The sequence below is a fragment of the Rattus norvegicus genome, chromosome 5 (assembly GCF_021556685.1).
Source record: "Rattus norvegicus strain SHRSP/BbbUtx chromosome 5, alternate assembly SHRSP_T2T, whole genome shotgun sequence".
Classification (NCBI taxonomy): domain Eukaryota; kingdom Metazoa; phylum Chordata; class Mammalia; order Rodentia; family Muridae; genus Rattus; species Rattus norvegicus.
In genome coordinates this window covers 144,622,048-144,637,192 of record NC_141538.1, presented here as the reverse complement: position 1 = coordinate 144,637,192, position 15,145 = coordinate 144,622,048, and the positions used below count along the sequence as shown (strand labels likewise).

General features: G+C 51.9%; 2 protein-coding genes across 5 annotated transcripts; both read left to right on the top strand.

Moving 5' to 3' along the window:
- Positions 1 to 5,065: 5,065 nt before the first annotated feature.
- Positions 5,066 to 8,784, top strand: Tekt2 (tektin 2). Of its 3 annotated transcripts, none has more exons than XM_087548390.1 (11): positions 5,205 to 5,477; positions 5,752 to 5,818; positions 5,935 to 6,140; positions 6,223 to 6,348; positions 6,507 to 6,712; positions 7,150 to 7,293; positions 7,481 to 7,595; positions 7,721 to 7,828; positions 7,943 to 8,086; positions 8,255 to 8,334; positions 8,486 to 8,784. In XM_087548390.1, the coding sequence occupies exons 3-11, from the start codon at positions 5,985 to 5,987 to the stop codon at positions 8,697 to 8,699; spliced, it is 1,293 nt and encodes a 430-aa protein (XP_087404516.1). In that variant the 5' UTR covers positions 5,205 to 5,477; positions 5,752 to 5,818; positions 5,935 to 5,984; the 3' UTR covers positions 8,700 to 8,784.
- Positions 8,785 to 9,152: 368 nt separating this feature from the next.
- Adprs (ADP-ribosylserine hydrolase) lies at positions 9,153 to 14,359 on the top strand. 2 transcript variants are annotated; one of them, NM_001108680.1, is made up of 6 exons: positions 9,153 to 9,414; positions 11,768 to 11,864; positions 12,241 to 12,448; positions 12,526 to 12,710; positions 13,025 to 13,125; positions 13,547 to 14,359. In NM_001108680.1, exons 1-6 carry the CDS (start codon positions 9,186 to 9,188, stop codon positions 13,837 to 13,839), a joined length of 1,113 nt encoding a protein of 370 aa, NP_001102150.1. In that variant the 5' UTR covers positions 9,153 to 9,185; the 3' UTR covers positions 13,840 to 14,359. The 2 variants fall into 2 exon arrangements, with proteins under 2 accessions (NP_001102150.1, XP_087406110.1); XM_087549984.1 differs by having other exon boundaries at positions 9,169 to 9,414; positions 13,025 to 13,094; positions 13,547 to 14,357.
- The last annotated feature ends 786 nt before the right edge of the window (positions 14,360 to 15,145 follow it).

The following is a 15,145-nucleotide window of genomic DNA, read 5'->3' as shown; positions in this document are numbered from 1 at the left end:
GCTCCAAAAAAAAAAAAAAAGAGCATGACTTTTCTCTTACGGTAAAGATAATTCACCATTCTACATCCTGTGATCTAGACCTTTTAACATTATCAATTCTAATCCCATCGGGTGCCCTCAACAACTACTCCCCAGATAATAGCTCCAAACCCCCACAACCCCCATCTCTGACCTGTAGAGACAGCAGTGTTCTCTCTCAGAGAAGTCCACATGAACGCTCAGGGGCCTGTCTTTCTCTCCGAGCTCTCCTCTCAACTCTCATGTTTACAATCTATATGGGAATCTCTTCTTAAACCCCAGCTCTCTGTCAGACTGGAGAATCCCAACCCCCTTTTCTAAGCTGAAGCTACAACCACCGTTTGACTTGAGTCGGGGTTCCTGAAAGATGTGAGAATTCTGGCTACTGTGGGTGACAGAAATGTACCTCCTGTCTCTGTCCCCTACATCACTTGACACTTTTTTTTTTTTTTTTTTTTTTGTGGTTCTTTTTTTTTCGGAGCTGGGGACCGAACCCAGGGCCTTGTGCTTCCTAGGCAAGCGCTCTACCACTGAGCTAAATCCCCAGCCCCACTGACACTTTTTTGTACGTCTTTAAATGACTTATTTATTTTTACTTACATTCATCTTTCTGCCTGTGTGAGGGTTTCAGATCCCCTGGAACTGAAATCATGGACAGCTGTGAACTACCATGTGGTTGCTGTCCTCTGAAGAGCAGTGCTCTTTACTGAGCCATCTCTCCAGCCCCCAGGGACTGACATTCTTAAACAAAACCTCCAAATTAAATAACGTACGTCCGTCAACTGACCGCAGCCTCAGAGTAGCTCACTATCAAACAAACCTATCGAGACTTGAAAACCATTTCAGAGTCACGCTTCTCAGTCTTCCAAAGATACCCATTTCCAACAAGCAGAGAGTTGAGCCTACCAGCAAACCTCAGCTTAAACCTTCCCTGTAATTGGGGAAGCAAGTTGGTAAGTTGTTTCGAACAGAAAGGAACTCTGATCATCTACAAGGGACAAACACAAGACTGGAGGGCAGTCTTCATATTTACGCCTTGCTATTGTCAGTGAGCAATCACTTTAAAAGTTATGTATTGGGGGCTGGAGAGATGGCTCAGTGGTTAAGAGCACCGACTGCTCTTCCTGAGGTCCTGAGTTCAAATCCCAGCAACCACATGGTGGCTCCCAACCATCTGTAATGAGATCTGATGCCCTCTTCTGGTGTGTATGAAGGCACAGTGTACTCATACAATAAAATAAAAAAAAAAAAGTTATGTATTCTCCCTGGGTGGTAGTGGCATGGCATACTCCCTTAATCCCTGGAAGAGGCAGGTGGATCTCTTGTGAGTTCGAGGCCAGCCTGATCTACAGAGTGAGTTCCAGGGTAGCCAGGGCTACCCAGAGCAAAACAAAATGAAAAAACAGGCTTGTCTTGTCTTGGAAAAACAAAACAAGAACAAGAACAACAAAAAGTATGCCTTCTCAGGCTGAGAACCTGCCTATCAAGCATAAAGATCTGGGCGACCCCTGACCCTTCATAAAGCATTCATGCATAGGAAATATCTTAACCACCTGGGATTCCACTTGGTTTGGGCCACAGCTGTACACATGCCCAGATGCACTTGATAACCTAGGACCACATCTGCATCGCGCTGTGCACAAAGATGGCATGAGTTTCTCTTAACAAACACCAATGATTGCCTTACTCAAGGATATTCCTAAATGTAGGAGGGCACAGAGCCTAGGCTGGTTGGAGGTACATAAACTGTGTCCTCGAAGTAAACTCTGAGGGGAAATCCCCTAACTCGTATGCAAAATTAGGCATACATAAAATTAAAACCAGAAGCATCAGGGGAAGGAATATGTACAGTGGGGGGGGGGGGAGGAAAAGGTTTATATAACCCAGAACTATCAATCAAAATAAAAAAAAAAGTACCCAAATTTTATATGTGTGGGTGTTCTGCATGTTTTGCTTTGCATGTTTCAGATTTCCTGCTTCTGTGGTCTGTCTCTAGGATCCTGCATAATCCAGAAGGTTCCTGCACAGTCAGGGTGTGTAAAACCATGGACAAGAGCAGCAGACCGGGGCTGGAGAGATGGCTCAGTGGTTAAGAGCACTGACTGCTCTTCCAGAGATCCTGAGATCTCTTCCAGAGATCCCAGCAACCACATGGTGGCTCACAACCATCTGTAATGAGATCTGGTGCCCTCTTCTGGTGTGTCTGAAGACAGCTACAGCGTACTTACATATAATAAATAAATAATTAAATAATAAAAAAAAAAAAAAACAGCAGACCCACTGGTCTGAGAAACAGGATCTGAGTCAAATCTCTGGTGCTAGCAAGGGAGAACTGACACCCTGAACTGCCCCCCCCCCCTGCCAAAAATTCAAAGGTAATTAGTGGATAACCATCTAGAATCTGGTTTCAGGAGCTCTAAACCTTGTAAGATCTCTGTCCAGCATGAGTTCTGCTAAAGGACAATGGCACTCCCACCATTGCCCCATCCTCAAGAATCAGTGCAAAACTGGCCTGTCAGTCACCACCTGGGAAGAGCTGTGAGCTCTGGAGATGTCAGCGATAAGATAAAGCCTTTCTAGATGGGCACGGTCATTGTCCCTTCAGGTTGTGTGCGTGGCTTGCACGGCCTGAGCATGCTCAGTCCTTAGGAGTGTGCCATCCTCTACTCTGCGCTAAATTCTGCTCACATTTCACACTGTGCTTCGTGTATTTGTCTTTTGAAGGAGATCCCAAGGTTCAGGGGCCAAGAGGAGTCCAGCCTGAGATCCCAGCAATGTGTACTTCGTAAGACTTCCTTGTCTGGAAGATAAAGACACAAAATCATCGCACAAATACATTTCCTATCCCACACCACAAACCTACCAAGGAGATCCCAAAGTAAAGCCAAGAGAGACCCTGATCATTCTAATGCCGGTGTTGACCTTTGTTGTTCCTGGATGTCCATCCGGCCGCTTGCTTGGCTCTTTCTATTCTGATAGTCTTTTCTTTCAGATGATAAATGCCATCTGGTGTGAATGTCCCTTCCAGCAGGAAAGTGGGAGAATTTTGGAAGTAAAGGAACTCAGAAGACCTCAGGACTTTCATTCGATTCGACCATAGCCAATAAACAGCTGGCTGGTGAATGGGCAAGCACGTGCCTTGCAGGAACTCGCCAAGGTTGGAGAATCTTCGGCGGCGTGTTCACACACCACACAGGAACTGAGCTCACTGAAAGTGGCGAACATCACAGTAACGATACCAGTTGCCTGGTGTTGCTAACACAAAATGAAAGAACGGGACATCACTCTTTCTTTTTATACTCATACATACCATGTGCGTGTGCCTGTTAAGGCGAGACAACACTCTGCTACCGAGATACACTTCCGATCTCTCACTAATTCCCATCATCCCTTTCTTCCTGGCCAACCCATCAGTTGACTGAACTCTGGAAACAGTTTCTTCCCTTGGGCAGGATGTGTGGGAACCTCAGGAGCTGTGAAAAACAGGGCCACCTTCACCATTCACGGGTTCTCGCTGAAGCCGCCCCAGCGCCATCGCATGCATTCGTTTATTTCTGCATAAAGTGTTTCCAAATAAGCAAGCTCAAAGGTAAGGCTGGGCATATGTTGCTCAGCCCAACCCTACCTGCTTTTGGGGTTTGCGAGAAATGCCTCAGAAAGCTCATCTGACCACTGCTGCAAACTCCTTTAGTACCCTCCACCCACGGGCCCCCACTAGTCCCAAGAAAGTATCTCTTCTTTTTTTTTTTTTTTTCTTTTTTTTCGGAGCTGGGGACCGAACCCAGGGCCTTGCGCTCGCTAGGCAAGCGCTCTACCGCTGAGCTAAATCCCCAACCCCGAAAGTATCTCTTCTAAACAGCAGTTCCTGATTGACTAGCACTGTTTGCACCAGCAATCCTTGTCCTCTCAGGCAGTCCTCAATCAGGTCCTGCTGCCGAAGCTTCTGCAGCTGCCCAGCCCCCAGCGTTTACATAGAGGCAGCCCTGCTGTGCCTGCTACGGGCATATATAGCTTTCAGTAGTGGAACACATGCTCTGAATTTATGAAGCCCTAGGTTCAGTCCCTAATGTCTCCTCAAATTAATTAACCAGTTAAGTTAAAGATCCATCATTTTTCCTAGCAATTAATTTGTCTATTCTACTACTTGTAAAAGGGCACCATCCCAAACTCCTATTCACAGCTGGGTGGCGATGGCATAGGCTTTTAATCCATCCCAGCACTTGGGAGACAGAGGCAGGTGGATCTCTTTGAGTTCGAGGCCATCGTGGTTTACAGAGTGAGTTCCAGGGCAAGTCAGGGATACACAAATTAACAAACAACTCCTGCTCGCATCCCAGCTACAAGCTGCATATCAGAGTGTACAAAACAGCCTGTGTTAGCTCACGCCTATAACCTCAGCACTCAGAAGGCTGGGGCAGGAGGATTTGAGTTGACGCAGCTTGGGTTGTATAGTGGGCTGGGAAATCTCTAAGTTTAAAAAAAAAAAAAACTGTTCTAATTTTCCTGGTGAACTAGTGAGCAAGAAGGATCCCCTACAAGCAAGCGCCTCCCACTTCTTAGAGGGCAGTCCCATCCTCCACTTGCCAGTCCATACACCATACGCCTCTACCTATTTTTACACTTCTTAACACTGGAAGGAATAACACATTCTGCCTGCCGGACCCTGTCTCCATGTTGCTGGGATTACAACTGCACCGCTACACTCAGTTTTTGCTGTGTTGATATCTCAAGCGAGGCAAGCTAGGCCCACGAGTCTAATCCCCAGCTCATTAATATCAACCCGTTTGTTTTTTTTTTTTTCCAAGCTTATGCCCTCCATAAAAGGAATACTGTTTTTGTGTATGACTTCAGACACTGGCAAAATTGTTGGGCGAAACAAAATCAAAGGAATATATATGTTTTAGATGCGTGCCCAAGATACACTTTTTGTTACACCACCTATTTCTGGAAGGAGACCCCAGAAGGAAGTCGAGCCTGAACGGAAAGCGAGCCTGAGAGAGAAACTTTAACTGTTCCTATGAACTACCCATACTTTTAAAATCTTGTCAGTGTAAACCGTTGATCAAAACTGAAATATTCAGTTCCTAGATCCGCAGCTGCGCTGCTGCCCCGCCAAGCTGGGGCCCAGGTGACAGCGCAGGGGCCCAGGTGACCACGCGAGGAGGGGGGCGGTTGCTAGGCAACCAGAGCCACAAACAAGAGGAGTTCTCAGACCTGGGCAACGAAGGCGAGCAGGGAGACCAGGTGAGGGGATGTGAGCGGCCAGAGCACCCGCGGCAGACCTCTTAACCCAGTCTTCAGGCGGTGGTATTGACTCAAACCCCAAAGGCGGAGCCTGCGCACCGGAGGGATCCTGCTGGACACTAAATTCTGACTTCAGCTCCACCTACCCGGCGGCCAGCCCTCCTCCATACCAGGCGGGGCAAGGGGCCCGGCTACCCTCCCTACCCAGATAGCAGGTTAAAGCCTGGGTGTGCTAGCCCAGTCATACCACTCTGGAAAGGAAACAAGGCTTCTTCTCCCAGATCCCCCGTGGGCCTGGCCCACAGCCTGGGAAAGAGTGATTGTTGGAAGTAGGGGTGGAAATTTGATTAAGGGGTGTATTCCCTGCCATCCCTTCAGTAGACATTTGGCATCTCCTAAACGCGCGCGCGCGCGCACACACACACACACACACACACACACACACACACACACACACGCACACACACTTTATCCTTTCCTTTTCTGCAGTCTCCAAGCTTTGCCTAAAGACAGCCCACTGAGGAAATACAGCTTGACTGCTAATACTTCACAGGAAGTGAGTTGGAGGGGGCCTGAGTTGGGAACCTTCCCATCAGACTCTGAGGGAAAGGGCTTAAAGCCAAAGGGATAGGCTCAAAGGGTCCAAAAAGGCGTTTTTCTTTTCTTCTGCAGGTGGCGATCTGGAACAGGCCTAAGGGTTACAGACCTTTGGCTCTGCAGCCATGGCTACACTAAGTCTCAAGCCTAGCCAACGCTATCGGCTCTCCGACTGGCTCACCAACAGCTACCTGTTGTCCACCAATGCGGAGCGGCAGCGAGATGCTTCCCACCAGATCCGCCAGGAGGCCCGGATCCTTCGCAATGAGACCAACAACCAGGTTGTGGACCCTCTCAGGCCCGTGGGTCATGGGAGAGACCTTAACCACAGACATCCATTTTATTTGGTTCCGTCTCTTCCAGACTGTGTGGGATGAACATGACAATAGGACTCGCCTCGCCGAGAGGATCGATACTGTCAATCGATGGAAGGAGATGCTGGACAAGTGTCTAACAGATTTAGACGCTGAGATCGACAGCTTGACACAGGTAGAGAGCCAAGGCTGGGCATCAGCAGGCTCTTATGGGAAGGCCTACCCTCCTACCTCATTTCCAGATCTGGAAGCCACGATCACTTGTGCTGAAGTGAGGATGGGAGTGACCTCTCAGGGCTTGGCCCCACCAATCCCTGTGTCCTTCCTTTCTAGGCGAAAGAGTCAGTGGAGCAAAGCCTGCAGGCCAAGAACCTGCCCCTGGATGTGGCCATCGAGTGTCTGACTCTGCGGGAGAGTCGGCGAGACATTGATGTGGTGAAAGACCCGGTGGAGGAAGAGCTGATGAAAGAGGTGGAAGTCATTGAAGCCACCAAGAAGGTCCTACAGGAGAAGATCAGCCAGGCCTTCCAGCACCTCTGGTGAGGCAGGGGTGGGCCTGAGCACACTCACATCCACTGGAGGCAGACTTACTGGACGATACTTTCTGTCCCTCCCTGACTTCTGGCAGAAACTGCTGGTTATTTAGAGCAAGCTTTCTAAGGCCTACTCATGGCTAGGATCCTAGGCAGGCTTTGATCCTTGGCTGAAAGCTCCTGTCAGTGCTCTCGGCACCTTATTGTAAGTGTGCATGCATGCATGTGAGGTCGCATGCCTGCGCCTTGTGTCCGGGGGACACTCATGAGGCTGTTCTGTCTTAGATGCAGCAGCACATGCACCATGCACCATTACACACACACACACACACACACACACACACACCCAGACACACACACACACCCCACAGTATTCTTGCAGTCCAATAAGGGCTGCATCCTGAGCCCTGAGGGCATGGCTCCAGTGCCTTCTCCTTCCCCAGCCTCCTGCAGGAAATCCGGCAACAGCTCAACTCTGACCACCGGGACAAAATGGAGACACTGGAAATTGATAGGGGCTGCCTCTCTCTCAACCTCACGGCCCCAAACCTCTCTCTGAAGGTCAACCCCACACGAGTCCCCAAAGAGTAAGGCCATTGTTTCAGTCAGTCCTTTTCTGTGTCCCTTGTATGTCCCAGTGACCCCCATTGTTTCGTTTCTGTGTCCCAGTGACCCCCATTGTTTCCTTGTATGTCCCAGTGGCCCCGAATGGCCCCCATTGTTTCCTCATGTGTCCCAGTGACCACCCCCCCCATTGTTTCTTTGCCCCCACAGCTCCACCACACTGCAGGAGTGGGATGACTTCACTCGATTCAACAAGAACCGTGCAGACACGGAAATGAAAGCATCTATAGAGTTGAGGGAAACCATTGCCCTAGCTATCGCTCAGGTAACTCAGCCCAACTCACCTCCATTTTTCCTTCCGCACTGATCATATGTTAGCCCTCCCTCCCCCTGACTTTAATCTCACAAGGCCATGACCCTCCTCTGGCCTGGCTTACTCTCCTCGTGCAGACCAACAATGAACTGGAAGCTCAGAGGGTTGCGACAGAATTTACCTTCAGGAAGCGGCTTCGGGAGATGGAAAGTTTGTACAGTGAGCTCAAGTGGCAAGAGAAAAATGTGAGTTTCCCCTCCTAGCCTTCCCTCCCCGCTGTGAGGCAAGGCACAAGAAACCCTGCCCCAGAAACTCTCTCAGTTGGGAGCCCTAGTGGAGAACAGTAATGTCTGCCACAGACTTTAGAAGAGATAGCCGAGCTGCAGGCAGACATTCGGCGCCTGGAGGAGGACCTGCGTAGAAAGATGATGAACTTGAAGCTTGCACATACCCGCCTGGAATCCAGAACCTACCGGCCCAATGTGGAACTCTGCCGGGACCAGGTACGAGGGGCCCCAGTGGGGACCAGCTCCCTCTGCTAAGAAGTCCTCGGTATCACCCCGCTGCACACATTCCGGGTGGAACAAGCATTCTGGCCCAAGGCAGCCATGACGCCAGCTGAAGGGCCATGTGACTAAACTGAAAACCCCATCCTGCCCCTCTGCTTCCAGACCCAGTATGGCCTCATTGATGAAGTCCACCAGCTGGAGGCAACCATTAGTATCATGAAGCAGAAACTTGCGCAGACACAGTAGGTCTAGAGAGTGGGCAGGAAGGGTGGGAGGCACTACCCAACCATGGGGTCCTACTGCCTGCTGGTCCCTCTGGACTTTATGCTAGTGAGATGACCTGGCCCCTGCAGCCTGATGTAAGGCTGTGAGCTCTCGATGCCTCCTCTACAGGGATGCTCTGGATGCCCTGTTCAAGCACCTGGCCCGGATTCAGGCTGATATTGCGTGCAAGACCAACACCATGCTCTTGGACACCAAGTGTATGGACATCCGACGCAAGCTGACCGTGCCGGCTGAGAAATTTGTGCCCCAGGTGGACACCTTCACGCGCACGACAAACCGCACACTGAGTCCACTCAAAACCTGCCAGCTGGAGCTAAACTAGACTCTGGCGGCTGAGGGAAGACGTAAGGTTGTGGGGTGGGGGAAGTGATGAGTGGACAGTACAATAATAAAGATGGAGTTCTCAAGTCAGGCTCTTCTCTGCTACCCAGGAGGGTGGATGACCGAGTGAGCGTCCACTCGGGGGATGGAGTCCAAAGTGACTCCAGAAGAAATGCGGGTGTAAAGATAAGGTGCTCGCCCGCGGGCAGCAGTGGCTTTGAACATTCTTGTTCAGGTGCTTTTCAAAGGGTCCTCCGCGAGACTTTAGGGAGCTGTCTGCCCGATTTTACAAATGGGAAGGTAGGGAGCGCCAAAGCGAAGCGTGCGAGTACTCGCGGGGCGCTACAACCCCTAGCCGCTAGGCGGCGCTGTGGGGTGGGACGTAGGCTGAGACTCCAGGCCACAAGGGGGCGCTGTGGACCGCGAGAGGAGACGATTAAGGTGGCCGCAGCATCGGCGCCGGAAGTGGCGATTAGTCCGCGCGCGGATGGCGGCGGCGGCGGCTGCGGCAGCGGCAGCGATGACGGCGGCGGGCGGCGGCGGAGCTGGTGCGGCCCGCTCCCTCTCGCGCTTCCGAGGCTGCCTGGCGGGCGCGCTGCTGGGAGACTGCGTGGGCGCTGTCTTCGAGGCACACGATACCGTCAGCCTGACGTCTGTCCTGAGTCACGTTCAGAGCCTGGAGCCAGACCCGGGCACGCCGGGCAGCGCGCGGACAGGTGGGCGGGGCACCACCCCGGGGCGAGGGGACCGAGATTAGGGGGCGCGCGCGTACACGAAGCTGCCGAAGTGAAGGCCTCTGCAACCGGGTTGGTTTTCTCCAGCTCTCCCGGTAGTAGGTCTCCAGCCATGTCAACTATCAGAGCACAAACCTCGCCTAAAAACTTGGCTAGAGCCAGATCCCGCGTGCTCAGCTCCGTCGTGACCAGCTTTCTAAAGATGCTGGCCCGATGTGTGCGTCTGCGTCGGCGGGGCTTGTCCCCAGCTTGTTAAGACATGCCCCTTCCTTTCCCCTTACATAGACAACTTGTCCTCCGACTCTGGGTCCAGATGTCAGCAGAGGACTAGGTTCTTCTTGGACACCATGTAGCATAGTAGAAGGGAACCGTCGCCAGAACCCTAGAGGACACCTAAAGTTAAGAGGCATTTAGAGGTAGGGGAAGGAGCTGAGGAAGAACAGATGTGCTTCGAGAAGCAGGAAGAATGATAACAAAACTAGAGGAAAGAATTTCAAGGTGGAGTCACTGGTGTGTTACAGAAAAGTCGAGGTAGTCTGGACCCAGAAAACCGTGTCGAGTGGGACGAGAACATGTAAAACGGGTGTTAAAGGAAACAGAAATAAGGCTATAACATTTATATATATGTTTATATATAATGTTATATAATAATATTTTATTTCATTGTGGTTTGGTAAGATGAAAAAGGGTGTGTTTTAGGTTGAGTGGTAGTTGGGACTCTTGTGTCTGCAGAAAATCCAATTTAAGAAGGTCTGAGTGGAAAGAGCCAATGAGCAGTCCAAAGGACGTCCTGGCCTCAGGCAGTGCTAAATTCCGGAGCTCAGCCCAACTCCTAACTGGCTTGCTTGGTTCCTCTTGGCCTTGAGAATCCTTTTGGGGGTGGTTCACTTTGGCAGTCCTTTTCCAGTAGCAAGCACTGCAGAAGAGGTTCTTTTGCTCCAGTCTCTACAGACATTGCAACTTGAGTCTGGAGCCCAGCCCTAAATAAGGGACTGACAATACGAGATGGATGCCTTAGAGTTGCCATCTAACTAGGCAGGAGGTCAGACCCTGCATGGGGTCTAAGGAAGAGTGGCTCCTTCAGGAAGACCAGGGCACAGAGCAAGCGGAGGGAGGACAGAGATGTAGTGAGGATACAGAGAGAAGAGGAAAGAGCACCCCTAACCCCAGTGAGCAAGGGTGGCCTTTACCCTTGACCAGGCTGGCAGAGACTAGGAATGTGTTTATAGCTATGAAGGTGGGACACAGGGGCCACCTAAGAAGAGGGAAAATGGAGTTTGAGCTACAATGGAGTTTGAGCTACTGACCATTTGAAGGATCCAGGAGGCACTCATTAGAAGAGTCCATTCTCGGTAACTGCCTTCTCTCAGTGAAACAAAGGTGGTCCTAGCAGATTAGTAGCCTCTTTGAGTATGGCATGTTAAAAGTACCAGAACATAATGAATGTGATGTCACACACCTGCGACCAGCACTTATGAGAAAGAGGCGGGAAGAGCTCAGCAAATTTGAGGCCAGCCTGATCTACACAGTTCTGGGCGAGACAGAACTACAGACAGTGAGACTCTCCCTGTCTCAAAAACAAAAGTGGCTACAGAGATGATTCATCGGTTAAGAGCACTGGCTGCTCTTCCGGAGCACCCAGGTCCAATTCCCAGCACCCACGTGGCAGTTCACAACAGTCTGTCACTCTAGATGCAAGGAGTCTGACACTCTCTTCTGGGTTCCCTTGGTACCAGGCATGAGTGTGGTACACAACATACCTGAAGGCAAAAATACCCATACAAATACAGATTTAAAGGAGGAGGGTTTCAGAATACCTGCAGCTAGTGGGGATGGGGATGGGGTGGGAGGGGGTGGGGAGCAGACCAGCTGGAAGGACTTGACCCAAGGGCTGGAATTGGTCCCGAGCCTGGGCAGGGGGCCGAGAGATGGGAGACAGCAAGGAAGAAGGGGAGCAAGCTGGGAAAGGTTTGTGTACAGATCCCATGAGCTAAAAGGAAGTAGGCAATGTCCTACTTAGATTGTGGCAATGAGTAAAGCCACACTTGAGATGGGAATGCAGCCCAAGCAGGTCACATTAAGATGGTGAGTAGTGAAGGAGGAAGTGGAAGGTTTCCCTTCAGAAATCAGCAGGGCGCCATGACTGCCTTGTAAGAGACAGTTGCTGAAGATCCCGAGGCTGAGATCTGGAGACTTCCTAGATTGTAGGAGGAAGGGGTAAGAGGTCACACTCGGGTCATCATAGAGGTCAGCTGCTGGGCCGCCAAGAGGAACGAGCATTCATTCCACTGGAGCCCTGTGGGTTGCTCTCATTCTACCACCTTTTTCCCTACAGAAACATTGTACTACACAGATGACACCGCCATGACCAGGGCCATGGTGCAGTCCCTGCTGGCCAAGGAGGCTTTCGACGAGGTGGACATGGCTCACAGGTGAGGGACGTAACCCTGGCATGAATCCAGACAGGCCTGGAGAGGAATAATACCTGTCTGTGCCCAGCACCCCTCCCCCAGACCCTGTGTGTGCCCAGCACCCCTCTCTCAGCAGGACCCTGTGTGTGCCCAGCACCCTTCCCCCAGACCCTGTGTGTGCCCAGCACCCCTCTCTCAGCAGGACCCTGTGTGTGCCCAGCACCCCTCCCCCAGTAGAACCCTCTCTTTGGGTAACATCCACTTCCCAAGCTAAGAATCTGACAACATTGTTGGTACAAACACATGCCCTCGGCGCCTAGCGCCTTCCAACCCAGCCCGGCCTTTCCTTCTAACCCTGAAGCACTTTTGAAACTCTCACCTACCCCCCTTCTCTTAGGTTTGCCCAAGAATACAAGAAGGACCCTGACAGAGGGTATGGGGCCGGAGTCATCACTGTCTTCAAGAAACTCCTGAATCCAAAGTGCCGTGATGTGTATGAACCTGCCCGGGCCCAGTTCAATGGAAAGGGCTCCTATGGCAATGGGGGAGCCATGCGGGTAGCTGGCATCCCGCTGGCCTATCACAGTGTCCAAGATGTGCAGAAGGTACTGGGCAGGCTGGTCAGAGTCCCCTTTCCCAATTCTGTCTGTGGAGATGTGACAGTGGTTCCTCCTCTCCATAGTTTGCCCGGCTCTCAGCTCAGCTGACCCATGCCTCTTCCCTGGGTTACAACGGTGCCATCTTGCAGGCCCTGGCTGTGCACCTAGCGCTGCAGGGTGTATCATCCAGTGAGCACTTCCTCGAGCAGCTTCTGGGCCACATGGAGGAGCTGGAAGGTGATGCCCAGTCAGTCTTGGATGCCAAGGAGTGAGTATAGGCTGGAGCGAGGCCTGAGGCAGGTCACAGAGTGTACAGGGCAGGGGCGGGTGTCTGCCATTGCCGCAAAGCCAGACCTTCCTCTTCACGGGGAACTTAATGGAGTGGTTAGAAGAGGCCCCTTTTCCTCAAAAGATTCGTGGTCCTCAGTGTCTCAGACAACAAAATACCTCTGCCCTCCCAACACCATTACGGCCCACGCGCCTGCATGGGGCCTGATGTCCCCAGCTCCTCTTTTGAGTTCGATCCCCTGTCTGTATCTGCCTGCTCACGCCGACCTTTCTGAAATTGCCTCCCAACCCCAGGTTGGGTATGGAGGAGCGCCCGTACTCCAGCAGGCTGAAGAAGGTGGGAGAGCTGCTGGACCAGGACGCGGTGAGCCGAGAGGAAGTGGTGTCTGAGCTAGGTGGGTGGACCCTGAGTAATGTACCCCAGCCGACCATGGGGCTGCTGGGGCAGCTAGAGCTCCTCTTGGCAGGGCCCCTGGCTGGGCTATGAACATGGTACCTGCAGCCTTGAGGACCAGTATCCCCGAGAAGGCAACTGGCAGCCAATTTGTCCCCTAGTGTGGTTATGGCTGTAAATTTGCCTGGTAACCTGGGCACTGTGTGGAGTCCTTCACGGTGACTCCCCCCTCAACAGCCCTAGGAGAGAGCAAGAGTCAAAGCCAAGCACAGGACTAGGTGGGACCTTGCCTGGCCAGCAGCAGGCTTGGTGGGTCCCGAGTAGTCTGTATAGTGCTGAGGTCTCACTCAGGCATGGCCCTGCAAAGCTGGGAGTGCGGGGCGGGAAGCAGGTCATGTTCCTATGCCCCGGCTTTCTCACAGGGAATGGAATCGCTGCCTTTGAGTCTGTGCCCACCGCCATCTACTGCTTCCTGCGCTGCATGGAGCCTGATCCTGAGATCCCCTCCACCTTCAACAGTCTCCAGAGGACTCTCATCTACTCCATCTCTCTTGGTGGGGACACAGACACCATAGCCACCATGGCTGGGGCCATTGCTGGAGCTTACTATGGGGTGGAACAGGTGCCGGAGAGCTGGCAGCAGAGCTGTGAGGGCTATGAGGAGACAGATGTCCTGGCCCAGAGCCTACACCGAGTCTTCCAAGAGAGTCCCTGAGGGCCACAGCTTCAGTGGTACTGACAGAACCATCAGGACCCAAGGACGACTCAGATTGCAAACCATAGTTCCCTTAGGTTGACTCGCCCGCCCTGCATTCCTAGAGGGCAGGCTGAATTACCTTGGGGCTGGAGTCTTGGGACAGCCTGTGGAACAGAGAGGAGCTGGTACCTCCTTGGGGCTGCAACTCTGGCTTGCTGCAGGGCTGTATGACACCCCAGGATCCTCAGAAATATGAGGGACCAGGGCAGGTCTTATTTTGGAGGGGTATTTGGGGCACTCTTCTTCGTCTAGGTCATGAGACCTAGGAAGGTGAACCTATGGGGGTTTCCTATCTCCTGGTTGGGTTTTAATCAGTGTGACAGCCTATTGCTGGGTGGGCGGGGCCAGCAGCAGGTTGGTTGACTCGTGAGACTGGCGTTCAGCCCATCCACTGGCTGCCTGGCCCCTCACAGCAATGGGCTCCTTGACAGCTTCTGGTGGCTGTCACAGCAATAAACAGTTTTTTGTAAGTCCCAGCATGTCCTGTTTCTGTCTCCACTGGTAGATTGTCTATAAGTGGTAACACCCTGTCTGGACTGTACTTTTCCAGTACTGGGACCCCAGGAAGGGCAGAGTAGGCATGGTCAGTGACTTTTCTTATTGGAGGTCACACACAGTGTTGTCCAGGCATGTGGATGAATGCTTTGCCTGAGACATTGGGTAGAAACTGATTGTTCTTCCTCAAACAGCCCAGGCCTAGCTGAACCAGGAAAGGGACCCCTATAGGAGGTGCAGTGTACCTGCCTTTAATAGAAATCGTTATCACCCTAGGTGGGCATCTCAGTTCATCCCAATGTATGCCTCCTGTAGCCTGAGGCCCAGCCTGACGGCCTTGGCCTGCATCTTTTATAAAGGACAGTTGAAACTGGACATAGTGGCCCATGCCTTTAATCCTGGCACTCAGGAGGCAGAGGCAGGCAGATCTCTGGGTTCAAGGCTATCCTGGTCTACAGAGTGAGTTCCAGGACAGCCATAGCTACAGAGTTAGACCCTGTCTCAAAAACCAACCAAAGAAGACAGTTGACACCTCCCCACAAATGATGAGGATGATCTCTGAGCATCCTTCCAGGTTCAGTGAGGGGACAAGGTTGTGCAGCCAGCTCAGTGGTTGGCCTGAGGTTTCATGACCGTCAGGCAGTTGGCTTCCAACCAAGCTGAGGTTCTCTCAGGGTAGGCAGATAGCAGGAAGTGGCTTTTATCAGGTCTGATGGACCAGATCCTCAGAGCCAAGGACATGAGCACGCTGCTTCTGTGCATAGCAAGC